The 27,985-nt window shown below is 38.8% G+C and overlaps 1 protein-coding gene across 2 annotated transcripts in view; it reads right to left on the bottom strand.

The window, feature by feature from the left end:
* The window catches only part of CEP112 (centrosomal protein 112), a 161,619-nt gene that overhangs the window by 52,580 nt on the left and 81,054 nt on the right, over positions 1-27,985 (bottom strand). For both annotated transcript variants that reach the window (XM_032199772.1, XM_032199773.1), the window contains exon 21: positions 11,137-11,367. In XM_032199772.1, coding sequence (XP_032055663.1) covers positions 11,137-11,367 — 231 coding nt within the window. The remainder of the gene's footprint in view (positions 1-11,136; positions 11,368-27,985) is intronic.

The raw sequence follows: 27,985 nt of genomic DNA, 5'->3' as shown, positions 1-27,985 counted from the left end.
CAAAATGAATGATAGAAATCCCAATCTGTCATACTCACAAATCCTATTAATATTCTATTTAACATTCTGCTTTTGTAGGTCTACAAATCTTTTTCTTCCTTTTTTAAAAAACATACATCTTCAGGGAAAAAAAACAATCACCCTCTCATTCATGTGCCAAGCACTTTTCATTGGGAAAAGAAACACAAATGAATAGGAACGGATTTGACCCTCTATGTTCATGAAGAATTGCCTTTCTGCAGTGTATTGCAATTCTCTGCTTAATGGGGGCCTCCTGAAAAACTGCTTGTGCAATTTGTGCCTTAGGAAAACTCTTATTTCCAGTCCTTTCATTTGAACCAATGGCATACTTTAATCATTCTGAAATTAAGCACAGAAATTAAATACACCCAGTTAACTCTTCCAGTAATTCTTCTGTGAGACTCCAACTTCACGGTGGCCAATGCCAAAATTGTATGAACCTTACACTACAGCGTAATTACTAGCTTCACCTAAATGGATTTACTAAGTACCTAAATATTTCCCAGCTTCACTAACAGTGACTTCTATTCAGTGCTGCACCTTACCTAAAACCAACTGCATGATTTGGCCCAAAACACAAGCCCTGTATACATTACGAGGCTTTAAAACCAGATTAATACTCTAGTCTTTCCATATGAAATTGTTCAACGCCTTAAGTTTATGTTATACGAAGAGAGTCCTCATGTATGTGTCAGGAATTTGAAGGACAGACAGCAAATTATAGTTTAATCTGAAGACGTACTGTGACTTCGGCCAGAAAAGCTTGGAGGCAGATGGCTTTTATGTTATGGCATGGTTCCTTCTCCTGCTCAGCATTCCTGTTTGATGAACTGATTAAACCTAGTGAAGATGTTGAGAATGAAACACTCTCTGTGCAAGGATACTGAAACCTAGTTTTCCCTCGGCTATGTACTTGAACCTAGTACTCTGCAAATACGTTCCTGAATTATGATTTTAATATCTCCTGGCTTTCTTCTAACTGAATTAAAATGGTTACTTAAACTGGGCTTAAGACATTATAACAAGAGCGGTGGCGTTTTGTTTTTCAGAGCCTTAATAGATAAAATATGTACCCAAAGGGAATGACTGCAGCTTTTACAGCCTGCCTTTGCTCATCTGCAATACCGGGCACCTCTGCTCCAAGGACACCTCACTGCTGTGCGCATCCTGTCTCTCCCCCCCCCCCCCCCCACCAGCACAAAGATGTTTACAGAAGAGTTTGTATCACTCAGGCCCAGATGTTTCTGGTACACAAACAGCTGACACCCAGTAAAAGCACGAAGGGATAAGGCTGCTAAACATCTTTGATGATTCAAGTCATAGCTAATGTTTCCTCCACAACTAGAAGGCACCAGTACCGAGATGCGACCCTGATGCAGGGGTTGACTCAGTTGCAGGCTTTACAATAAAGAATTCCAGCAGAATTCAGAGATCTCTGAGGCCCTGACACTTTATCATCTGATACTAGGCAAGTTCATGAGCTGTGACTTTTGCCAAGGAGAGACAACAAGTCTGAAAGGACTATAAAGAGTAAGAATGTGATTTTTACTTTTTTTTTTTTTTTTTTTTTTTAGTTTTGCTATTGCTGTTCTAAGTTGAACTGTGTAGCAGTAACAAGCAAATGATAAAAAGATAAGGACTAGAAAGAAATCCGAAGTACCATTCTGAGAGCTAATCTATTTTATTAAACAGAAGGAAAACTGGAAACAAAAGGACAGGCTGGGTATTGCTGAGTTACATCATTAGATGACAGCCCAACAAAAGTTAAGCTTTTACAGTTGGAAAGACAAACATTCAAAGTAAGGCACAAGCCCCTAACAAATCTACGATCTGAAGTAATCAGTGTTCCTCAGCAAGATTATGTGGGATTACTTTCTGTAGTTTTAAATACAACAAAGCTTCCCCAAAAGAACGCTAGAACTTCTCGGAGCCAGAAAGCATTACTGTACCAACAACTAGCTGTGCACAAGTCCAGCAAAGTCCCAATTAAAAGGAGAATGGAATATATTGCTCAACCATAAAAGCAATTAAAAGCATAAATAAGACACTGTGAGACACTTAATATTCCCAATGTTTAATTATTTATCCATTCTCCATCCTGCAGCTCTAGGTCAGAATTAACTCCTGCGAACTAAAGGCAGGAGAACTCTTTTGGGGATTTGTACCTTATTCACTTTCAAGCAGACACCCAAATTCATTTCAAATTCACACAAGAACTGCAACAGTTTCACCTAAATCAGATTTTCTACAAGTTAAACACCCCTCCTACACTCAGATGTGATTGTGAAACTACTTTGATCTCTGTTCCCAAATTTATTGCTCTGTGTAATCCATGACAAAATATAATGTGATTTACTGTATCTCTATATGACAGCCCAGCAGCTGACAGAACTTAATAATTTAGCATAAGAAAAAAACCTTCTGGCACCAAAATATACAAATCATAATTGAGGCACTTTAGTATCACATTACAATGAAGTGCATGCAGGCTGATCACAAGAACTTCAAAACAATTAGAGTTCGTTCTCACTCACTTAATGAAGGTGGGTTTCATTCCCTGACATGCTCTGCAGCTATCAGCGAGTCGTTTTGGAACACTTTTGTTTCTTCGCAATAAAGACTCTGAAGGACTAATAACACCATTTTACCCCCCCTCCCTGTTTCCCAAACACTCCTTTCCCTCCAAAATGGAGAAAAAAAAAAAGCCACCTGCAGCACTGCTCTGTTATGGAGATATGAAGAAAGAGCAAACAAATATAAACGTCTTCAAATTGTGCCAGAATTTAAAAATACAATAAATTGTTTTATATTAGCTTGGTCCTAATAACTGAACACTTTTTCTAAAATAAAGGTGAAGTGAAAATTTTGAGATCTAAATGCCATCCTAAGCAGATATGCCAAGGACATATGCCATGGGGTAGCTTCAGCTCGTGTTGACTTTCACGTCTGGGGTCTTGACAGACTCCCTGCATAAGGGACGCATCGTCTACAAAAGTTTCAAGAAAAGGAGGATTGTGGAGCTCCTGGCGTGGGATGCAAGAGATATTTCAACTTAGTACTTCCTAACTCCAAGTAACAAGCAGCAGTGACTGCTGGTAGGTAGAGCAGACAGTAGATTACCTACAGCTGCCTGCATTAGGGAGCCCCGGCAAGATTAGGGACCACCGCAGGTACTGACTTCCAGTAACAGCACATTGACTTTATGATTGGTCCTACCTTGTCTAGGCACCCAGACCAGGTGGTATTCATTCAATAATTCTGAAAATTATTTCAGAATTAATTGGCCTAGATGTTTAAAAAAACAAAACCCAAACCAAGTAATCTTACATTACAATTAGCTACTACAATGGAAAACAGCCAGTAGCTTTGCTAATGTTCTACTCTGTGATATAAAGATAAGTAAAATTGATGTATTTAAGGAATATCCGTTGAATTATGACAAAATTATTAAAAATGTTTTAGTTTTCTTACTTTTCATAGAGAAAACTGTACCTACGTGCAATCAGCCTATTCTGAGACGCATAGTGTTGGGGGGGGGAGGAGAAAACGAGGTAATGATTGAGTTGGGCTTTAAAAATATCAAACAAAATTAAAATAATAAGCAATTGTGTATTACAAGATAAATCTGATGTACTACAGTTTGGATAGTGGAGAAAGGATCTGAAAACTATTGAAAAAATAATTAGAAGAGTCATCCTGCAACTGAAAAAGCTTCCTGCACTTCGTATTTGAGAAGTTAAGATGGTAACAGTCGTACTAAAGGCATCAGGACATCCCCCTGGGTCAGGCTAAGGGACCACAAGCCCACTCTCCTCCCCAGCGGCATGGGAGATGCTGCTGGGGGAGAGGGCATAAACCTGTCCCCCTGCTGTGGTTCATGCCCCCGGTATTCCTTCAGCACCCAAACCTGCTGTAGCAGGGAGAAGTTAAACGCCCACTAACTACCATTACAGCCAAACTTCTCAACCAGCCAGCTGAAACTGATGCGATAGGGAATGAATAAAAGTGCACAGTGCAAGACAGGGCAGATGACAGATATCCAATTTTAATTGCATCAGTGCTTCCCCTATTGAAAGCTATCTTTTTAATTACATATTCTGTCAATTTATTATTTAGCTCAATCATGCTTCTTGCCTGCTGCTTTTCATTTCTCATGGGCAGGGATGCCAGAAACCTTACCTTTTGTTTCCTACTTTGTTTCTCTGGATGTTCCCCCACCCCAGCCAAAGGAGGTGGGAGCACAGTAACTCTGCATATGGATAACTGAGCCTATTGCTCTGAAATAACTCCAGCAGAGAAAGAGACAAATTTTGCTCAGTCTCATTTGAGTAAAATGTCCCTGAAATCATTCTACCATATTTTGCTTTGTGTTTGGCTCTGTTGACTGAAGGCTCTTCCAAATAGCTCCCCAGTGGGATGAGGCAATTCCTGTGACCGTGTTCCTTGTCCACTATCATCTTTCTTTCCTTAGGATGAAAGAGACTGAGCAGGGCAAAGGGGGACACACTAGAGAAGAAATCAGTTTTCTCCCTCCTCTGTGAGGAAAAATTTTATTGCAGAGTTGCTGTCTGCTGTCCTCCGTAGAAGCAGGATACAGACATTAAGTAATTGTAGTTTTCATAAAAACTTGTAACTTTGCTCAATCTTTTCATTTTTTTTTTTTTTTTCTGAGACACATTTCTTTTTTCTTCATCTTTTAGACTTTTGGCAGGATTTCAGAGCCAAACTAGTACACTCATTTTGAGTAATATTAGCTGGTAGATCACTAACACCAGCATGTCAGAATTGTTCAAGAACTAACAGACTCTACAAACAATAACAACAAAAAATGTTACTACTCTGGAACAGGCAATGGTTTTCAGATGATAATGAAAAAAATCAAGAGACTCGGGGAACACGCAATTCCTCTTGGTAAGAAGGAGATGCTCTTTAGATTATTTATAACTAAAAGAATCTGTGTAATACAAAAACACTTAAAAATTTTTAGTATAAAAAATGGCCCATGTATGACAACTGGTGGAGATCCTGAATGCATTCAGCATGGAGAAAAACATATGTCTACACTATAATTAGGTACAGTTTAATGATATCATTATACTCAGGAACAATACATGTCCACATTTTATGGCTGACCCACTTGCCCCCATGTAAATAACCATGGTATCACTGCAAAGTGCATGAAAATAGAATCTCTTTTGTGAGCATCCAGTTGAACTTTCTACACTATCACTATTAGCGTCCAAGTTAATGAAGTGAAAGATGTCTCTCAGATCAAAGTCTCCATCATACTAAGAAGTCTAAGCAGGAGCCTACAGAATTGCTGCAGAGATGTCCAGTTCCCAGAAGACCTTAGATACAACGATGGAACCAGTTTTGGTACTTAATGAAATGTAGTTGGCAGAGAAGAACAATAACTAGAGAGACTGCATTCAGTGGTGTAAGCTAATGAAAAGCATGCAATGCTTATTTTTTTTTTTTTTATGAGCAGAAGTAACTGCTTAGAGGAAACTCAGTACTTTTAATAGGGCATCTCTTAGAATTTCTCTAATTTCTTTGAAGATGTCATATTCTTTTTTTTTTTTTTTGCCAGGATTGAACATGATGACATCATCTGCATGAGTACTGACAATCGTGCCAGCATAGATACTGTGAATAAAGATATTTCTACATGTGCAGTATGAAAGTATGCCCAGTGAATATGTCCAGTTGGACTGCATCCCAGGGCTGTGCTTGCCGGTTAATGAATCCAGCGTCATGAAGCTGGGTGATAAAGGAAGGACTGAATGGTCTGTAGGGCACATTATCAGTACCTTAATTGTAAACTGTATGCAAGTACAAGTTCTTCAATAAATAAATATCCAATCATAAAACACCATCTGTACTTTTTTGTTTTTCAGAAAAAGTTCCTGCTAGAAAAACATAATATTACAACATTATTATACAGAATAGTTGTTCGTAATCAGGGAAGTAATCACTGACAGAGTATATTTGTACGTATTCTTTCAAAAATATACATACGCACATACATATAGATTCTTTCAAATGTAAACCTGAACTTCAAATTTCCCGGGCATTGCAGTTTTATATGGACTTCCCACCAGATGTAGGTGGAGTGATTGTAAGAGGTATAGACTAGAAAACACTGTAGCTGTCAGATGTTATTTGAAGTAACAGAAATCTCCGAGTATAGCTAACTGCGACATCATTAAAACCAACCAGAGGGATTTGCACAGCTCTGGCCAGGTTGCATGCTATGTTGGAGTCCCATCTCTGTAAAATGAGCCATTTCACAACTGCATCAAATCAGATGTGCAGTCCAGAAACTAAAGTGCTGATTCCCCCCCCCCCCCCTTTTTTTTTTTCTCTTTGACTACAGCTTCATCCTGTAATCAAATATCATGTGTGTTAAGAACAGTCAATACACAAGAATGTAAATTACTTCTCCACAAGAAAAGCAGCACTGAAAAAGAATTAGATGTTCCTGGAACCTACATAAAGAATTAACAGGATGAGTCAAAAACTCTCTATTTAACTACAGAAAAGAAGTCAATAAAAAGCTGAATGTTGAAAATTATCTAAAGGGGAAAAAAAAACTTTTTCTCCCACTCCAATTTACTCATGTACACTGCTCAGAGAGCTTTTTTATGAGGTATTTTCAGCGTTCCAAGGTTGCTTCCTTTGAGCATTGTTAGCATGTCTACTGATCTGCTAGGGTCATGCTTTCTGAATGCTCGTTTTCTTTGCCAAGAAAATACCACAGACAAATGTTACAAACAGTCGCGTTAGCCAAGCTTCACATCTGCACGCACTTAGAAACGCAGTTTGTCTCTTTCTTTGGTGATTTCTGGCAAACCTAAAAATGCCCATAAGCTTTGGGGAGCCTCTCACACCTGGCTGAGGAGTGGTCCTGCTGCACGCGCTGCTGATGCAGCCTACAACCCACCTGTCTCCTGCTGCTGAAACTCCTCATTAGCAGCGCCGAAATGCAGCACCATGTCTAACACATTCATTTCTTAAACTGTTTTATTTCATCAGTGAGGCGTGACTTCAAATACTAAAAATTACCATCTTATCTGAAAATGCTATAATCACCTGATGTAATGCAATTCAAGCAAACTAAATCTATATATTAACAGCTTTAAAAGCAACTCAAAGTCACTGCGATTGAATACAAGTGTTCTCTGAAGCAATATGTAAGATTCCTTAACTAATATACAGGAAATACTCTGGAGAAATTGTCAAGTCGTTTTTGTAAAAAGATAGATAATAGACATTAGGAAAGTACTGAAGTCATAAGGACATAAGTAGTTTCAAATGCTCCATGCTGTCGCCTTGAATTTTGTCTGATTTATGGCCAGCAGAGCTTATCTGACCTTAAGCACACTAGCACTTGTTATCCCGATCTGATAAGGCGGCTCCGTGTTCCAATACAGGTGCCACGTTACGACTCACAAGGTGAGCAGTAAGCCGATTACGGGTGATGGGGCTGTGGCACCCGACCTAGCAGAAGGCTAGGGAAGAACTGCTGCTGCCTGCTGGAACAGCTTCTTCTGTATCGAGCTACCAAGTACATGCGGAGCTGCTTCTGCACCAGCCCAGCCCTATTTCAACATAACATCTGTGGCTCCAGGGTGGTGATAAGGGCCCTGCTTAGGAAAAGGAGGACAGAGTGATGGAAGGGAGTTGCCTGCCCTGTTCTCCCTTCTGCACTTCTGAGTCTACACCCCAGCCCTCTGAGGGAACAGAACATTTGGGACAAGGAAAAATGCCTATCAGACCTCGGAATGCCTACAACCCTTCCACACGCCTCTATCTTTGGTAATGCAGCTCACATGATGGGGAAGGAAACATGCAAAAATGAATAAGGGAGACTTTAGAAGGCCAGATCCAAATCAGGAACAGCTCAAGAAAGAGGTCTGCTTTGACAGAACAGTGCTAAGTTACCATGGTGTGCTCAGCCAACAGCAAATTGTAAGAGCCTCTCCAAGATTTTCAGTCCCGGGCTCCACAGGAACCCAAGTGCTGGGGTGGCAGTGTCTATATCCCTTTCCCTGGGGCTGGATCTGGAACCTTTCAACCTGTGGTTCAGCAAGAAAGGTGCATGAAGCTCAAGGCTACAGGCCCCACACTTTTACAGGACTGGCAGTCCTGGTCAGGAACAGAAGCAAGTTGTGGGGAGACAGCATGGCTGGGCCCTGCCCCAGGGAATGGGGGAGCAGGAGGTCAGAAATCCAGCCCCAAGTCTTCCCAGCCCTGGTGAGATGGAGCCCTCATCACCTTCTCAGGGACCATACCACTCATGGGGTGGTGTCCAGCCTGGAGCAATCTCAGAGGTGCCCCTGGGTTGTCCAACCAGCTTCAGCAAAAGTGAAAATGCACATATTTACGTCAGCTGTCATTCACTTTCTTACAAAGTGGTATTTAAGTGAAAACACTGCCTACAAGAGAAGGGGTCAGTGGAAAATTATGGACTGTTCCCTTTATTATTTTTTCCACGGCGATAGATGACATGTTTATTTTTCCTATAGTGTGGGTTACACGGTGTCATTTGGCAACCTGTTAAATATTTTCCTGCTTATCATTCCCCAACTGATCGGGAGATGCAATAACTGTCAGAAGATAATTGCTTTTAGAATCACAGGTTCAAAAACATTACCGTACAATTTTTATTGAGTAACTTTCTGGCATTGCATGCTGTAATCTCTAACAAAATGAATCAAATAATATATTACAATAAACAACTTCCTATCTTCTCTGTTGCTCAAAATCTCAACTTTAAAGTGAAGACTTCAGTAAATTACACTGTGTTTACCTAAATATTGAAAAGCTGTCTACAAATACCAACCAATATTTAAATGCACAGTGTGCTTGCAATGAAAACCATTTCTCTAATCTCTTCTGCCCATTCTCCTTCCTCCCATCCCCACTGGAGAAGGGCTATGGGGAGGGTAATACCATATAAATCCTGTGTTTTCTTTTACCCACCTTTATCTTAATTTTTCTTTTCACTCAAATTTTAGCTTTTTTTTTTTTGAACAACAGTCCACAATTTCACAAAGAAATACACACAGAAATCAGTATTACTCACAAAACAGACCACTGAGGAATGAGATCCTTCATGTGGGAATGGACTGACCTTCAGAAAATCTGGACAGCCATACGACTATTTCCAAGCCTAAACAGTGAAATTCAGCTTCCTCTTGGATTTTCAAACAATCTTTAAAGACTTGGCAAAAAGAATTCGGTTTGGAGGACAAAACTTTCTCCCATATTGTCCTAAATTTCAGGGGAACGAGATTTGCTTGTTTTAAAAACAAGCTTCAAGATTCATGCTGCAATTAAGGTATTTTAATCATCCCCCTTCAAATAAAATCTCCATTAAAATTCTGCAGATTTTAAGAGGATCAAGATTTGAAACTGAGTTAGTGGAAACTGTTACTTTTGACCTTTATATGGAGTTTGCCCTTTAAGCTACTTTGACTTTGTAGCCAATTTCCACAGCTCTACATTTGGAAGACAGAAACGAAGAAGAACAGTAGAGGGAGATTTGATGGTAATGCAAGGTATTTTTTCACATTTACGACAGACTTTCCAAAGATTTTTTTTCCTTGTTCTCTACTCAACATGTGCTCTTCTGATTAGAGGCAAAAAAAAAAAAAAAAGTACTCTAAGTTAAAATAACGTAATTTTTAATAGCAGTTAATATTGCTTATAATTAGCAATTTTATTTGGAAAAATAGAAAAATCCAATAAATTAAATGAAAATATTTCTGACAGAAATGACAATTCAAGTCTATTAAAGATATGTCCCTATGAAGGATTATTTGTAACTTTAATTTGAGGATGTAAAGAAGTTAACTTTTCTTTTGCTATACTACACATGTAAAAAAAGATCAAAGAAAGAAAAGAATTGAGATTCAAATTCCATTTTTAAGCAAAAATGACAATGTCTTCCTGAGTTAAAATTAATCCTTTAATGATGAATTTCAAAGGTTTAAATACTTTCTGTGACCTTGGCTTTAAATAATTATGCCAAGCAGAGCTTTCCTTACATTCAGAAAAGATTCTGAATTGTTGATCACAGCCATTTTAATGGCTTCAGGCTGGCTGATTTCCAACATAATCCTCCAAATGCTGTTTAAAATTACAGACCAAGAACCTGACGCAGGTAAATGAAATGTCACTTTCACAAAGGCTGTTCAAACAGTATATGCAGATTGTTAATTTGTGCCACTGTACATCACTGGGCAATAAAACGTATCATTTATTACATTAACACATATGAAAGATACTTCAACAGCTATCAGCTCACATATACACCCGTAGTCTACCATCAATATTGAGCAGCCATTTTTAGTTTAGTCTTTGAAATAAAACTAACATGTTTTAGTTCATACCATCCCTAATGTGGAGAAACATTTCTATACAAGGAGCCAGTGAAAAGGGTTTGTCAGGAAGCTGCTGCGAATGCAGCGTCGAAGCAGCGATACGCGGTGACCCCGCTGAACAGAATGGGGAGGGAAGCCTTGATGAAGTTGAAACGTTAATTTTTATTTTCAAGCCTTTCACACAGCACTTGCTCATCTGATGCACACAGGCAAAAGTAGACCAGCCATTGTTAGCCACTAGACCCAATTTCCTTGCAGTTTTAGCCTGAGTTTTTTCTCCTTAAGAACTTTTCCTCATTTTGAGGGAGAAAGCGTGGTTAGACAGAACCGCCCTTTCTCCTCTACCTAGTTCAACAAAGGAAAAGCAACTAGCCTAGTCCTTAGCTGGGTTTCCCTTTGAAATCATCTGGATTTTAAAGGTCATGGCCATCCCACTTGCAACACGGCTGGAAGGTGCTGCCCCAGCAGCACTCACAGCAGACAGCTACAGCAGTGATTGCTGCCATTGCATCTTCAAAGAGAGGTCTTTCATTATAGAGCCACGGAATTTCCATTCTCATACAATGATTGCAGCATCTGTGTCAGATCTACAACATACTACCTTTTGTTTTTCAAATCAAGTGACCCCCTAAACATTTTGCCTTGTAAAGCTTTGGTTATCTGACTTTTGAGGTGATTGCTTCCCTTTTGCTGAGCCACAAGAAGCAGCCCTGTGTGATTCTCTTACCTTGTCCAAGGCCTTCTGCGTTTCTGCATCATGCACCTTTTTCATGTCAAGCAACATTTTTTCTCCCTCCACTTTCAGCTTATTCACCACCATCTCGTGATCTCGAGCTGCCCTCTGCTTTTCCTCTTCCCACCGAAGGCTCGTCTCCATCAGCTGTTGCTTGCGCTGAGCATTTACCTGAATAAGCTCTTCCCTCAGCTTGTGGATTTGGCTCTCCAACTCACACATAACCTGAAATGAAGAAAAAGCAAAGTAACAAAACAAGAACGAACAACAAAATACTTCCCTCAGACAGGCTTTCACCTATGGATGGTAGGAAGCTGACTCAACAGATTCCCTGTCCCTTTCCTCGGCCTCTTTTATTGCTCTTCCCTTTCTCTGCATACACAGAGATGACTACAGCTCCGTCCTGCCCAAGGCATGGCTAGAGCATGGAAATTTACCTTTTTGGATGGGGTGACCCCATCAGAGAAATAACTTAGTTTGTGGCCTATAGTCACTATATATAACACCTTTTTTTCCCTTAAGAATTCACCTATCACATTGTAATGAGACATGAGCATATCATCAATCATTTATCAACCACTGCTACAGATTATAGACCATATCTCGCTGCAGCGTGCTGATGTGCACAAGGAACATGTCACAGAAAGTGCTCCTTCAGGTGAGAGCACCAACGCATGCTAAGAAAGGATGACGCTGGCCACCATAAAGAACCATTACAACTCTGCAAACATGGTACAGATGAGACAACCTTCGAAATGGAAGACAGACTTATGAATCCATGATTCTCTTTTATGTGATCACAGATCATCCTCCAGTCCTCGGGAGCAAAATGCGCTGTGCACTGTGGCATCAGAGCAGGCTGAGCCGCAGGGAGTCAGCTTAGGAACATCCAAGTGCGAGGAACGAAGCTGACGTGCAGTAAATCTGTAACACTCCTGAAGTGTACAGACTATACACTACTGCTATCGTATTAATTCGTTCAGATTTACCCTTGTATATAGCTCTCATTAGTTACTGTTCTAACTGCATTGTCTGTAGCTTTTCAAAAGAAATATAGGTGCATTGCGTCTGTGACAAAACCATTGTCTTTCCAGCTAATTGTAACATATGAAGTTGAAAAACATGTTCTTTCATAAGCACAGTTCTGAAAACAAGCCTTTCCACTAAAAACCTCACTCAGTAGTTCCCCCTTTTTGTTCCTGCCACATGAGCAATGCTGCAGTTCCCTGGAATTCTTGGGATGTACGGAATGACATGGAGATAAAATACCGACATCCTACCAAACGTATGTAGGTGACTCAGATCAAGCTCATTAAAGGTTTCATAAGAAAATCTGCTTTAAAATGAGCATATATTTAAAAACCCCATTGCCTTGGAGTGCCAGTTACTGCTTCTGGAGCTGTGAAGTGCTCTCTCCAACTATAACTGTTCTTCAGACGTTTCCTACAGTATCTATATTCAGTTAAACCATTTATTTGCAGTCTCTGAGAACCACATTACTACAAATCTTTGACAAAGGAACACTGATTTCTGACCAAAGTTGGGAAATTAATGACTGTATCAGAAATAACGCCTTGTACATTAATGTACCAGGAGAGATTGCTACGATAATTACTGTGATCTGCAAGAAAACTGAGGCTTGAAAGTCTGTCTTTTTAAAAACTATTTGAGCTATATGGTATAATAAAAGACATGATGTCTCCTTTCAAACCTTCCCTTGTGTTCTTAGACTATCACAGCTGTAACATGTATTAAATATTAGCCGTCTCAGAAACTTATCACAAGATTGACTTGTTTCCATGCTTGCTTAATTACTCATTGGCATTACTCCTTAGCATGTCAAAGGTAAAGTTTTGTGCATGCATGCACAGACTGAGCACATAATTTCTATACAGAATTATAACACAGGCCACATACTTCAGCCTATATCAGCATTATTTCAAACATATGCTTCAGATAGTGTGATCTACACTAGATTCTTTCCCGATCTTTTCCTCCATGCTTTTATTTTTTCTAAATCTGCAAACAGTCTAAAATGCAAAATACACTTTAGTTTGCAATTATACAGACTAAAATGTAAAGCACATTGCAGTATATCATTATAATCTACAATATGCTTCTACAATTCTTTCAGAAAAATAATTCACCTTAAGATCATAACAAAATGTTTCAGTAACTGTAAAAACATTTTTTAAAAAAAGCTTCCTAAAGCTTGATTTTTTCCATAAGTGAAACTTCAAGATACTACATCGCTTAGAAGATTCCTAAAAAGTTTGATAAAATATTTCAGAAAAGAAGCCAAGACTCACTTCTTAGAATAAAAGAAAAAAAACATTCATACATCATATTACAAGCCAAGATAGAGAATGGGTGAATTCCTGAGTCAACTGTTATTTCCTTCTGCTTTACTTCATTCTATACTCAATAATTCTTATACAAAGACATAGGAAAATTCAAACAGCACAATGCAGCATTTTCTACTGCCACATGGCAGTGACAGTGCCAAGCTTTCAGATTCAAAACTGGGGAGCCAAAAGATAGAGGGCTGAATGTTATAGGTAAAGTAATAGTAATTAATATGTAAAAGAGCATTAATGTTGGACCTAATAGATGGCAAAAGCAGATTTGGTTCTATTAGGAAAGAAGAAAGAATCTGAAGACAGGGTGATGGCAGCGAAACTAATATGATTAAGGGAGTCCTTTTGGAGCAACTTCACTGCTAGTAAGATGATGTTAAGAGACATCTAATCTCTCCAAAGTGACTGGGAAAAGCTTATGCTGGGGATCACAGGCACAGTTCTTGTCTATTACCTTAAAATAAGGCTAGTTTTCACGGCTAGATTTTTCTTTTTAAACCCATAAACAAAGTCACTGGCAGAAGGAGCTTATGAATGACCAACTTGCTGCATAAGACAACTTTCTGTGACATGGGCATCTTAAAACTACTAAAAGAAATGAAGCCCAAACTTTCCATCACTAAGACTCTGCTATTCCACATGCCAGGTCTCATAAAGTATTATTAGGCTTAGATGTGGGCAAATTAGTATTAGCAGGAAAAATTTAAAAAATGACAGTTTTCTGTTGTGGAAAGTCCATGAAATATAAAACTTCAGAGCAATTTTATAGCTGCTTATATCTGTTTGTGAATTGTGCTGACCAAATTGCATGCTCCAAACAATAACTTGGGTGCAAGAGCTCCTGTGAGACATACACAACAACTTCAATACTCCACCAGAGCAAATAACTATTGTGCTCAATGGAAGGCTTAAACATAAGAAATAAAGATTTCACAGTATATAGTAGGTTCAAAATGGTATTGCTACTTGCTGGATTTAGGAATCAGGGTTAAAGCCTTTTTTTCAGTGGTATGGGTTTGAGTAAACGAAATGAGAGATCCATATCTCTTTTGCAAAGAATGCTGAAGGATGGCCATACCAAAACAGCACATCTCAAACACGAAAGCATTCTGTAAAATGATTTAAAGAAAAACAGAGAAAGAAAACACTAGCTTACAGAATATCCCAAATGGAACCAAAATACAAGCATGTAAAGTTAGCTCTGTGAGAGGTAGAGATTTCACATGAATGTACATGGCATACTTGCATGTATGCTACGTGGCACGTATGACAGTCCTATAGATGAAGAAACTGCTCGCTGAGATGGTGATTTCTATTTCTGTTTCAAAGGAATAACTTAGAATTCTAACTAAGAATATCTGTGCTGAAATAGTGTCATAAAAAGGGTGGGTCAAAAGCCCACAGCAATTTGCCTGTAGGGAAAAAATAGACTTGAAAGAAAAAAAAAAGAAGGTTGCTCACTCACTTTGGCCTATTTAAAATGCCAATAAATGTACTTCATGTTATTTGGAAGGAAAACATGTGCTCTTAATTTTAAAAAGTAAATTGCATAAGAAAATATAAAGCTGGCAAAAAGTTCAAATTAAAATCTGTTGCTGAAGTCTGAAACTCTGCTACAGTTAAAGGCAACAGAGATGAGAAATGGACCAAATAACTGCAGTCCAATTCCTTTTGTTTTTCAGGAGCTTCTGCTTCAACCTCTTGAAGCATTCGCTTGGACCAGTTTCTAAGGAAGAGGCTGGAGCATGACTGAGTCTTTTCTACTTGGTGATGGAATACATGGGCTCCCTCTCAACGTATTACACAGCAAACCACATCCACCCCATCACCACACATAACTTTGAAATGCCCTCAGCACCGTTTGAACTCACAAAACCAAGGAAATGCAGAGTTGAGATAAAATCCAGCGTTATTCCCCATGGCTCAGATCTAGAATGATTTAGGTGTTGCTTCAGCAGCTTCAACAAGTGACTAAGCTCCCCACAGATGAAGTTGCAGAAAGCTTTCATTGCTGAGGGTACTTAGGCAGTTGAAAGAGTAGCACTTTTAAAGACTACTGCATTTCCAAGTGGATTGTGATACCTCTTCGAACTGAGTTTTGAAAGCTTTCTGTGGTGGGCTAACTCGGCTTCAGCTGGAGACAACCGCACAGATCTCCATTTGCAGTGCTTAATTTTGCTTGCATGTGACAAAACCCCCAAACACCTCTGAGCAGTTCCACAGACTTAGTTCAAACACGAAGCGTTAGGTTAGATGCTGAAAATAATTCATCCTAGGATTATAACCTAAAATATTAGCCCATGAGCAACAGCCCTGCTGGAATCACTGCTACGCAGTTTCTGCCTCTGTGTGCTAATACTTGCTCAACGTTTTCTCACCTGGAAGAACATTAAAATTAGTGCGTTCGTTTGAACAGTGAACTATGTGAAACCATCAGCTGCACCCTTCTGAAAGGGAGATTTGTTTCTTTGTGTCTTGTTAGGCTGGCTTGATGTGACAGAGATGGATGAGGTATACATAACATTTGTTATTGGATAGTGGATTATTTTTGAAAGGAGATCAGTCCAGTCAAGGGAAAGGAAGTCTGCAGTAAAAACAAATCTCACTTTGATGATGAAGAAGAATTAAAAGGAAAATAAGGAACAAAGTAGAAACCAGTGATTCAGTGGTGACAATGACTCCCTTTTACCCTAGATTAGTGCAACGTTCCAGAAGAGGTGGGAGAAGCATCCCATCTGAGTCAGCACAGCAACTGGTGACATATTTAGGGTAAAACAACTTAGACAGATTATCTGTTGGAAAAGGGGAATCTGAACTACTTCAACTTTCTTATTAACAAAAAAAGCTTTGTGAAGGGTTGAGAAACGGGACGAGTTTCTCTACCATCACACACAAAAAAGCAGTGCACCTAACATAAAAGACTACTAAAAAAGTAAACAAATGGTATTTGTTTGCAGCTCTAAGCTAAGAAAAAAGTACAGCTGTAAGAACTTCAAAGATGCTTGATGTTGGTTTGTGTTTAAACCAAAATTGGTTTACATTAACGAGTCTTGCTACTGCAGTTCCAGCGAGTCACAACAATCAGTCTTACACATGATCTCACTGGCTTTTGGGAACCATCCCTATGATTTTTACCATTAGGAGATAAAAGAGGCAACAAAGTGCAGCTTCTAAGGGCCAAGCATGATCCCTGTGGCTCTCTGTTCTTTTTGTCCACAAAACATCCCACTGAGCCAGACTCACTGGGCCCAGTACGGTTGCTTTTCTCCCAGCCAGACGAATTTCATCTGGCCAGTTCAGCCAGCTGGCAGATAAACGTATGGCTCCCTTGTCACAGAACAACAACACAAAAGGTACACAGCAACGCCAAAAATAGGAATCTTGGTTTAAGCTACAATCTAAATCTAAAAAGCTCAAGTCCAAAGCAATACTTTAAAAACAGCTTTGAATTTGCAAGTCATTAAAATGTAGTAACTCAAGTTTTTAATGCCATGTATCTCCATTTTAATCAAGTATATTAAAAAGATTTTCTATACAATGACAATTTAAAATAAAATATTAAGAATATTATCATTTTTTCTTGTGATTGATAAAACCAGTAATTTGTAAATAATAGGAAACCTTAAATGTATAGACAGAAAATAAGGTTGGGAACATGGAAGTATATGAGTTACTGTTCAAAATATTCTGTCAAAGCAGTAACAAGTAACAGGATCTCAACAAGGCAAATTGCAACATAAAGAACTAAGTTTTTAAGGAACATCTTTTAACGAACATCAGCCAGCCATCCTAATCACACGGGAAAAACAAATCTAAATGAACAAACCTAAATTAGGGTAGTAACTGATGAGGGATGGAGGGATGGGAAAGACACAAGGAAACAGAACCGAGATGGAAATTTCAAGGTAATGCACAAAAGATATTAACATGAGCATAATAATGCCTGGCTAACGGTGGTCAGATTTCTGCAGTTATTTTACTACTGGAGAATGATTTAAAGAGTTCTTCCTGGATTTTTGGTCAGGAAGTAATGTTGGAAGCAATGCGAGAACTGCACTGACTTGTAAAGAAAACTACTTCTGCAAATGTCACGGACATTATCACATGTGTAATGATGTGGCAGAGCCCAAATTAATAGGGATAAGTAATAAACAGCTATTTAGCTTTCACAGCACAATCTATTACACTGTCAAGTTTAAATGCCTTTGGGTAAGAACACAGACCCATAAAAATGGTAGTTAAGGGAGCAGATAAATAAAATGGTGTGAAATGAAGTGAGAATGAACAACAGTTCAATGGCCAACAGGTAGGTTTCATCTCCTAAGAGCACTGATACAATTTTCAAAAAAAAGCAAAGTATTCTGGAGGGAATCACTGAAGCACAGGGATTCTAGCACTGAAGCACAATTAAGTCACAGTCTACCACAATTAAATGTAGTCCTGATCACTAATCTAGTACTTGCTGGAAATACTAAATCAGCAAAACTAAAACTTCAATACAAAAGATGCACAAAACACTATATAAACATACATGAAAATGCATACATAAACTTCCTTATTCCTGACGGAAGAAGATTCTGTCCATGAAGTTGGTGCTATTGCACAACTTGTTAAATAGAAGACACCTTTACTTTATATATTAATAATTGCATCCCAAAACTGAAGTGTATTCCTATGTTCTTAAATCAAGTGTTTCCAGATTTTAAATCTGTATAACAGCAATTTTAGGTATTCTGTAGGAAAAATGTTAAACGAAAGGTGTATCACAGAATCATCTAGGTTGGAAGAGACCTCCATGATTATCTAGTCCAACCTCTGACCTAACACTAACCAGTCCTCCACTAAACCATATCACCAAGCTCTACATCTAAAAGTCTTTTAAAGACCTCCAGGGATGGTGACTCCACCACTTCCCTGGGCAGCCCATCCCAATGCCTAACAGCTCTTTCGGTAAAGAAGTTTTTCCTAATATCCAACCTAATCCTCCCCTGGTGCAACTTAAGCCCATTCCCCCTCATCCTGTCACCAGGCACGTGGGAGAACAGACCAACCCCCACCTCGCTACAGCCTCCTTTAATGTACCTATAGAGAGCGATAAGGTCACCCCTGAGCCCCCTTTTCTCCAGGCTGAACAATCGCAGCTCACTCATCTGCTCTTTGTAAGACTTCTCCAGACCCCTCACCAGCTTCGTTGTCCTTCTCTGGACTCTCTCTAGCACCTCCATGTCCTTCTCATAGTGAGGGGCCCAATATAGTCACTATAGTCACTAAGCTGCCCACCTTACAAAGAGCAGCAGCTCTCCAGAATAAAACAGATGCATGTTCAGTGTCCAAAAAACCTTATGTAGAAGCAGTGCAGATGGCAACTATAATACTAACAGTAAAGTGTTTGCTGTTCAGCTGTGTAAAATCTGAGTCCCCATATTACAAGGCTTACGCAAAGGTATATCAACTCCATCTCAGCACAACCCCAGATTTTCCCACCTCCACAAATGTACCTCTGACATCGCTTTTGAAAACATCCACCAGGACTTGCCAAGTGAGGTGTTGAGCTGCTAACTTACATATTTATTCTATTAATTTTAACAGCATTAAGGTGCTTTTAAACATCAAGACTCCTTTGTAAGGTTCTTTCCTTGGACTGCTTCAACATTGTGTATGCTCTGAAAAATGCCCAACATGTGTGAATCTGCTAAAAGTAAACTCTGATCAACCTTGCTTGTTTTGTACTCTGCTAGGGGTAGGGGCAGATTTAACACCACTGTAACCGTACAGTGCTGCTGGAGGCTAAACGTCACTCCACTTCCAGACTATGGGCAACTTCATTTTGTGTTTCCCCAACTTCCGCACTTGTCACAGTCCCAAGAAATGTCCAGCACCATTCCAGACTAGATTTTATTTCTTATTAATGTAGAATAAGACTAGACAAGATAGAGCAAGTACAGCTTAAGCATTTTACTGAAACGCAATGTAAGTGTTGATTCGTGAAGAGCAGTAAAGAGAAGTTACCTTTTGCTTAGCTCCATTTTCAATAAAAAAAATCATGAAAAAGAATAAAAAAATACAAATTTGTATCTTTATTTCCAAAAGAAGTGCACTGAAATAGATCTGGACTTTTAAAGAAGGCAGTTAGCTGCCTAAGTGCCAGTAAATGTCAATGGGATTTAAGCTACAAACTATTTGGCTTTAAAAAAAAGGGGGGGAGGGAGAGAGGGAGAAAGAAAGAAAATCAGACATCCATTTCACAGCTCCACAAAGAGCTTAAAATTAATGGAGCTTATTTTGATTTCTTAATTTACATAAGTATATTTGATTCTAATTTAGTTAACAGCATCTAGAAAGCAGAACTTCATATAGGTTGGTTATTGCCACTGCCTGCCTAATAAGATGATTTGTAGACAAATGGAAGAACCTCAAGCGTATGTGGGGGAGAGATGAGACTGGAAGTGAACAATACAGGACAATGTGAGGGAAAGGATTAGTCACCAAGTTGAAATTGAGATGAATGCAAATAATTTTTCCATTTAACAGTTCAAGATCTAGAAAAGATTTGGCCATCTTGCCAGGAAGACCACTTCCAGATGACTTTCTTATAACCTGGTTTACTGTATTTGCTTTAAAAGAGATTATAGAGTCAAAAAATAAAGACATACAGCTTTCTTCTCTCTCTTCTTTGTGTAAAAGACATTTGCATTTGTATTTTTCTGTCTACAAATAAAATGAGTAAGACTACTAATGGACCTACCTGGAAAGGTCTAGATGGAAGACTCATTTCCTTGCGTCTTTCTACTATGAAATTTAACAGAGACACTCAGCTAGGCACCAAACTATCTGCATAACTCCATTAACGTCACTAAAGTATAATGAAGATGGAAAACATATATCCACAAAGATATGCTTAATGCTGTGATCCCCTAAAAATATTTTTGAGGGCAGAATATAGATAAAATACACAGTGGCTGAAAAATAATAACCTATACCTTGTATCAGTTTTGCTGCCTCATACAAACAACTTATCCCCCCAAAAAAAAGATTGATGAACATTACACCAAACACAAGTTCACTCTCCCCTGTTTTCTTCTGAGGAAAAAAAATAAAATAGTTTTTCTGTATTTCAGGATGTGAAAGGAAATTATTCCTTTCAGAAGAATGATACGGATGTATACAGTTCAGAAGCAACACTGGATCAAAGCTTGTGTTGAATGTGAAAAGCTATTGACATTTAAGGAAGGACAGGACCTTCCTGCAATGGAATACATCAATGGATGTTAAAGATCTCCGCAGCAAACTGGAAAGAACTACCCACCACTCGGATTGGAGAAGCTGGACACAGAAATACTCTAAGGATAAGTTTGTAAACAAACCTTTGCATTTAAATTTCCATGTATTAAATTTAAAATCATTAGCATTTCCCAAACAACTTGCAATCCTGATTTAAATGCAGATGTGATGTATTACAGATTTAAGGATTTCTACAGACATCTATCTCTGTGAAGCAGCAAAATTAAACGTATCTTTTCTAATTTGTCCCCAGAGTAGGTACAGGACATATTGTCTATTGGAAATGTCTTTGCCCTGTCAACTAATGAAAAAACTTCACAGAAAGTAGGAAAACAACAGAAAAAGATCATTAACTCATTTCTTTTTTGCATGTCTTTGTTTAAATTATTGCTCCAAGCAAATGCATCTTTAGAGTACTCCGGAAATGTTACCCTATACATCCCCATGAAGGTTTTATGGTGACTGTAACGGAAATGAAATTGGTTTGAAAACTTGACAAAACACACGAGACAAGATACAGATTAAAAAAACTAAACAATCATATCTCCGATTTTCAACTTCTGAGTACTTGTAGAAGGGCAAACTCTGGGCACAAGCTCTTGCTCAAGTCATCTACCAGGATCTCCTCAACAGGCAGCTGAAGCACTCAAGGAAGGCTCTAAGTGGATGATGCCATCCAAGCCCTGGCCTGTTATTCAAGGTGAAAGAAATTCTTCTAAACTCCAATGTAATTATGCGAAGTCAGCTAAGGAACCTAACAGTGCTATTTTCTGGTCTGATGACTAAAGATGAGGTAAATGCACTAGCCCGTTGTGTACTTATTCTGCTCTGCTAAAGAACCTAACACACGAGGAAGCTCTCTCATGGCTGATGCCATACTGCTATATTGAAGGTGACAGTCTTTAACCAAGCATGAAGTCCTCATTCTGGGTCTCACGAATGGCAATCTGTGTGGGCAGAAATCCTGAAGACCAGGAGCTTTGGAAATTAAAAAAAAAAAAAAAAAGGTGTAATTTACAGGTTTAGACTTCAAAGAAAGAGTCACCTTCCAGCTTTCAAAAAACAGTTCTGCAAGACAGCAATAGTTGGAGTTTTTCTTCTCATCAACTAGTTGTGGTAAATTCTTGTATCTTAGCTACTTACACAAATAAGATGCAAAATTAAACAATCAAGCGCAGATTTTTACTATCTCCTTTTTGAAATGAACTCCACATTGGAAGAGCATAAGCTAACTGATTATCTTTAGTGTCAATCCTTATATCTAACAGCTAAATTTGTCACATCTGCATGAGGATAGAAGTCCTAGGGAAGGAAGCGTGCACTCCAACCTAGCTGTCAGGTTGGAGTCAAAGGCATCAGCTGATGGCACCTTTGGTGTACTTTGTGCACACACACACACAAGCCCGCACCGTTTCTAGTCTCCCTTTCTGCACCTTCATCCTCAAGAGCTGCCAGCACTATCCCCGTCATCTCTGCAGTGGCTCCTCTGCATTCGGAGACCTTTTGGAAGCATCATGCTACCGCTACCACTTCAGAAAGACAAGATCAATCCCCGGATGATCTGTACAAAATAAATAAGGACTGGGTGCATAACATTTTTTTCTTGAAATCAAGAGTACTTCTGGCTCAGAATCTTTCTTTGGCACCTTTACATTGATGTCTATCCTTTTCATCCTTCTCTGCTTGTCCTTGAATTCAGTTGATGCCACTGTCATTTCGGAATGACAAATAGGCCATTGCATCCTGGGGCAGGAGTTTCTTCAGACCTTTTGAGTCTACTGTATTTCACTAAATGTCACCATATAGTTTAAATATAAATACATACTAAAGTAAATTCTGTGAAATACCAGTAAAATAACCCATTAAATGAGGCTATTTATACAGGACCATGTTTATATTTAGTACACTCCCTTTCCCTCCACTATCCCCCTGCCTTCCCTTGAAATAATAATAATAAAAAAAAAAGCTCCAAATTGCATTAAGAGATAAAGAACAATGTATTACTCCTAAACTGAATATTCTGGCAGGGAACAATGGCTGTGGGGAGCTGCTGACAGTTGACCAAAAGCAGCAGTCCTCCTCCTGTACAACAATGAAGCACAGTCCCTTAAGAGGACGTCATTTGCAGACTTTTGAAATCTATTGCTTTTACTTTTCTGGAAAGCATCATTGTTTTGAAGGACACAATCTGATTGTTGAAAAGTAAGAAAATATGTCTATGTACCACATTTCAACTAACATGAAGCACAAAGAGCAGGGAACCATTAAAGAGATTATTTCCTGGGTACCACAAGATGGTATTTTTGACAAATAGCATCTGATGAATTTCTGAGAGATTTCAGATTTCTCCATATGCAAGCCCAATTACTGCACTAATGAAGGCTACTGCTATAAAGCAATAGCAAAGCTGTCGCTGCTAAGCCTCCTTGAAACTCACGTACAGAAAAACAAACGTTGCCTTCCATATAAATGGCTGCATTAGAAGCCATTACTGATTAATGCTGCATCTTTTCTCTCAAACCTCTGATGCAAAAGATGCCAAAGACATTTTATCACAAGGGTTTGTTTGCACAGTTTTAGAAACAGTAGTAATCTAAGTACCCGACACAATACTCAGGTAGGGCAGGTAAGAATTAATTGGTACCTTCCCCCCTCCCCGAGAATTTCAGATGCTGAAACTGTTTTTCCCTTTATTGAACCAGCTCGGCCTAGACCGGCTTGTCCCGCAGTGACATGTATATTGAATACAAATCAGACAGCATAGCTTTAAATCTGTGTTGCAGCTCTCATTTCCAATTCGAGAACTGTACTATAATCATAAGCTTCTGGTGGATGAAAGGAAATCAGCTCTCTGAATATTAGCTAATGCCACATTTGCAAGTCCTGAAGAGATCTGTGCTGTTTTAAAAAAAAATAGATCATTTCTCGTGAACCTATATATATGAATCGCTTTGTACTGCTCAACTGATAGAAGCGATGCCTGTGCTGGGATTAAACCCTTTTCATCATAAAACCTCATCTGGTTCGGAGTCCAAGTCCATCAAACCTTTTCCCTTTAAAGTCCCGCCTTTGATTCTACATCAATTTATTCAAACCGCAGCTGGGTGGCTGAAAACGAAAGGACAGCATCATTTAAACCAACCATGTTCCTAACTTGAAAGAAGGGCTATAATTAAAAAAATGGGCATAAAAGAATGGAAATGGGATAATATTTTTTAATGGTAGTTCAAAGGCCGACAGATGTCAGAGCCTTTGAAGATGTCAGTACACTGAGCAAGAAGTTGCCATTAAATAGTTTGCCTGAGAGGTGAAGCAGCTTTTTAATGACTGAAAAAGCCCTTGCAGACACATCCTTGTGTTTTTAATTTGTCAGAGTTTCTGCAGTATTTTCTGATTAATGACACATGATTATAACTGCATAGCATACATATTTTTATACTTGGTTAAATGAATACTTTATTCCACATTCCTTCGGTGCCAGATAAGAACAGGAAAGCTTTACTACAGAGTCTAAAACTATTCAGATTGCTCAAATATTTATGGTAATTTGAGGGGATTGGCCAGATACAGAGCTACTATGTGTTGCTACCTTTTGTTCTTTAATGGTGCTATTACTACTGCCATCACAATGTGCATGCATTAAGCGAGCATGTGACCAAGCAATGTATTATACCCTCCTTGTGCACCAAACAATCAGAGCTTTCATAATTCACCAGTGAACAATGTCATCAAATCAAATCAAAATAACATTTAGAAAAATTTCTCCATTGATCCTAAACAATACAAACAATGGCTGCCAACGTATTGTAAGCGGAAAATAACTTTTCTGAGAAAAAACAGCACATATTGCTAGGAAACATCACGTTCAGAAGAAAAACACCAATATTTATAAATATAGATAAAGTCCCCATCTCGGGCTGAGAAGATGCTCCTTCGTTTCTCTGTTGGCACGTGCATTTTTTCCCCCCTCTCCTTATTTTCACAACGAATGTAAACTGTAGTAGCCCAAACCCCAGGAATAATTTATTTTGCTCCCAGGAGCAGGCTCACAGATCATTACTATGCTCTTTTACAACAGTGTGTGAAGCTGAGCAGGTACAAGCACAGGGAAGCACCCAGGCCCTCGGGAAGTACAGGAAAAGCCAGTACAGCATGCCTTGCGTTGGCTCACGCCTTGCAGAAGTCATTCACATGAAAAGAGTCATTACAAAGGAATTTGATTAATGTACTATTCTTTCTGTTGTTCCAACCCAGATTCAGTTTATTAATTAGATCATAAAGTAATAGAAGTGTGATGGACTCAACTAAAACCTAACGTACAGAGAAATGGGAGGAACCTTAGGGCTTTGTGAAATCAGTTGCTGTTTGTATCAGAACAGTTAAAGCATTTTGTGAGTACGACAGCTCTGACTGTAACAATCTATACCTATCAGGAACCTCCTTGGGATAACCACACTGCTTACCACTACTGCCATGAACCTCCCAGAGGGGAGGAAGGTAACTGTTGGATCCTCACTGCTACTCTGAAATTTAATTCTCCCAAAGGTATTTATTGAATGAAAACAGAGCCCTGCTAGGAACAACTACAACCGTGTTAGGACCCCACTATAAAGAACCTGGAGAAGTAGACAATTTTCAGTACAAACATCTGGAAACCCAGTTTACATCTAACCTGAAGCCTTCCTTTTCACAATTTCAAAGGTAGTTTTACCTTACAAAAGGACACAAACCCCAATCTGCTGTGCCTCAATATGATACTTGTCTTTATCACGAATCTCATCAAGGTTTGAACCCTCAATCTGCGAGGTTATGTTATGCACTTCTGCCACTTTTCCTGGAAAACGCAGTACATGAACAAGCAACCAGCATGATCAGGTGGAAGTAGCCACAGGGAACACCCACCACAGGCAGGGTGTCACCCGAGGTGACACCCAGTGCTCAGTCTCTTCCACCCACGCCTCGGGAGTGAATGCTGTGAGACGGGCATGCTCTGGAGGTAACAATGGAGGGGAAGTGTGTCCTGTCCATCTACTCCACTCCTGTGGCTGTTGATGCAGAAGTTGAACACAGACCTTGTACTTTTTTCATATTTAATTATTTTAGCACTATAGGAAAAAAAAATGAAAAGGTGGCAAATTTAAAGCAGTTAAAATTTTGGCTGAACAAAGGCACTTCTCTAAGCTGTGAGACTTCCTGATGGATTTCAAATAAATTTCACAAACTAAAGGAACGTTACCTACAGAAGATGTACCAGAATTTCTTATGAATAAACATTAAAAGATTCTTCTATGATGGGAAATATCAAACAAAATAATGTTTTGCTATAGAAACCCACATAAGCAAGCACAGCCAAGAGATTCAGATTCTATCCATTAGAGGGCAATAATACATATATACACGTACGTACACACAAAGACACACTCCCACCACCTGACTGGCTTTAGAAGGAAAAGTAGCATTTTCTCTCTAAGATTACCAACAGCACATTGACAGTTTGGCCTGTTCCATTCTCACCCCTCCATCCCCAACACTGGTGTCCAGCAGATCAAGAGTTGCAATAACAAATTATTCTTTAAGTTTGCTTTTCCTACAAGGAATTCAATAATAATATTTAGGTTTAGAAGGATTACAGTTGACTTAATAAACATAGCTTGTATAGACTGAACAACCAGCATTTATATAAACTACCTTATTATAATGGTTCCCAAACTTTTCACAGAAAAGATGTTCTCCATGTGTTTGCATCTCTCCCACCTGAAGTCAGACACTTTTCTGTTCAGTCCCATAAGAAACCTGTGATAACAGCAGCAACTGCAGACATGGCAAATATCCAGTAGGTTTTAGATGCCTTTTAATGCTACAGACAAATCACGGAAAGGCATTTTTACTCTGTCATTGGTAGAGACACTTGAGGAAAGCAGTTCATGTGCTATGTCATCTGCTTTCTTGTTCAAAACATGTCAAACAACCAAAACTTCATTGTTTCTCATGCATCCTCAGCCATCTGCTTGCTGCACCCACCTCTAATATCCTACAAGCACATTTATGTTGCAAGCTCACTGGTTCAGGAGATGCTGTTATGTATTTTCACTAACCCAACACACACTTAGATCCCTGAGAGGATTCCTGCAATGCAAATAATTACCACCAGCCCCTAAACTACCGTTTGTCAACACTGAACTAGTTTCAGAATTGCTGAGTTTACAGTAATAATGACCAGTAAATCCACTAGCATACAGACTGGATTAAATTGTTACTTCTTTAAATATTACTTTGCAATGATCAATCCATATTTCATTATGGACATTCAGGTAATTACTCCAACTAAAAGCTCGTCATTTCTATTAGCTATTGAATAAATATTAACTTTAAATTATACTAGAGATTTAACCGAAGGCCCAAATTCAAATGGAACAAGATGAAGATGTAGAATACCATGCTGGCCACATATGCTACCCCAGGCAGTAGGCACGCACCCCTCTCAAAGAGGCAGGCACCTAGAACTTGGAAATCCCAAACAATACAGCAGGAAAACATGCATCTATTCGGAAATATTCCAGCATACTGTGCATTTGCAGTGGCTGATTTTCCAAAAACCACTTTCCACTCTATTTCTCTTCTCTAAATTCATTTTACAGATGCCAATACACCAGAAAGCAGAGACTACAAAAGAATTCAAGCTGTCAGAGACAACTTTAGAAGAACTGTATCACTCGTACGAAAGACTGGAGTTCACTCTTCCTGGAATCTTCAGATCTGTTTCAAGTAAAAGCACTGTGTCAGGGTTTTTTTTCTTTTCTTTTCTTTTCTCTTTCTTTTCTTTTCTTTTTTTTTTTTTTTTTTTTAAATGCCCTACATCAGTGTTGTTTCTATTAACTCTGAAGAACAACTTTAAAAATTCAATATGAAATATTTGTAACCAAGCCAATATTTTAGAGGCCAAAGATAAAAGTTCCCTTATTTGCAGTATTTCAGGAGGGCTTTCATACAGGTGAATACAATGAGATATGTAGTTTCAGTTTGAAATATATTGTTTTCTCCATTAAACAGAAATCTACGGCATCGTTGACATCGATTTCTGTCATTTTGTCATGATAAACACTAAGGTATTAAGCACCTTCCACATCATGCAGCCAGGCATGATTCCAATTAGTGCTGAATAGAAGACAAAATGTCAGTCTAATAAGCTTCAATTTGCGAAGTCT

The sequence above is a fragment of the Aythya fuligula genome, chromosome 18, assembly GCF_009819795.1.
Source record: "Aythya fuligula isolate bAytFul2 chromosome 18, bAytFul2.pri, whole genome shotgun sequence".
Classification (NCBI taxonomy): Eukaryota; Metazoa; Chordata; class Aves; order Anseriformes; family Anatidae; genus Aythya; species Aythya fuligula.
This window is presented reverse-complemented; position numbering and strand designations above follow the sequence as displayed.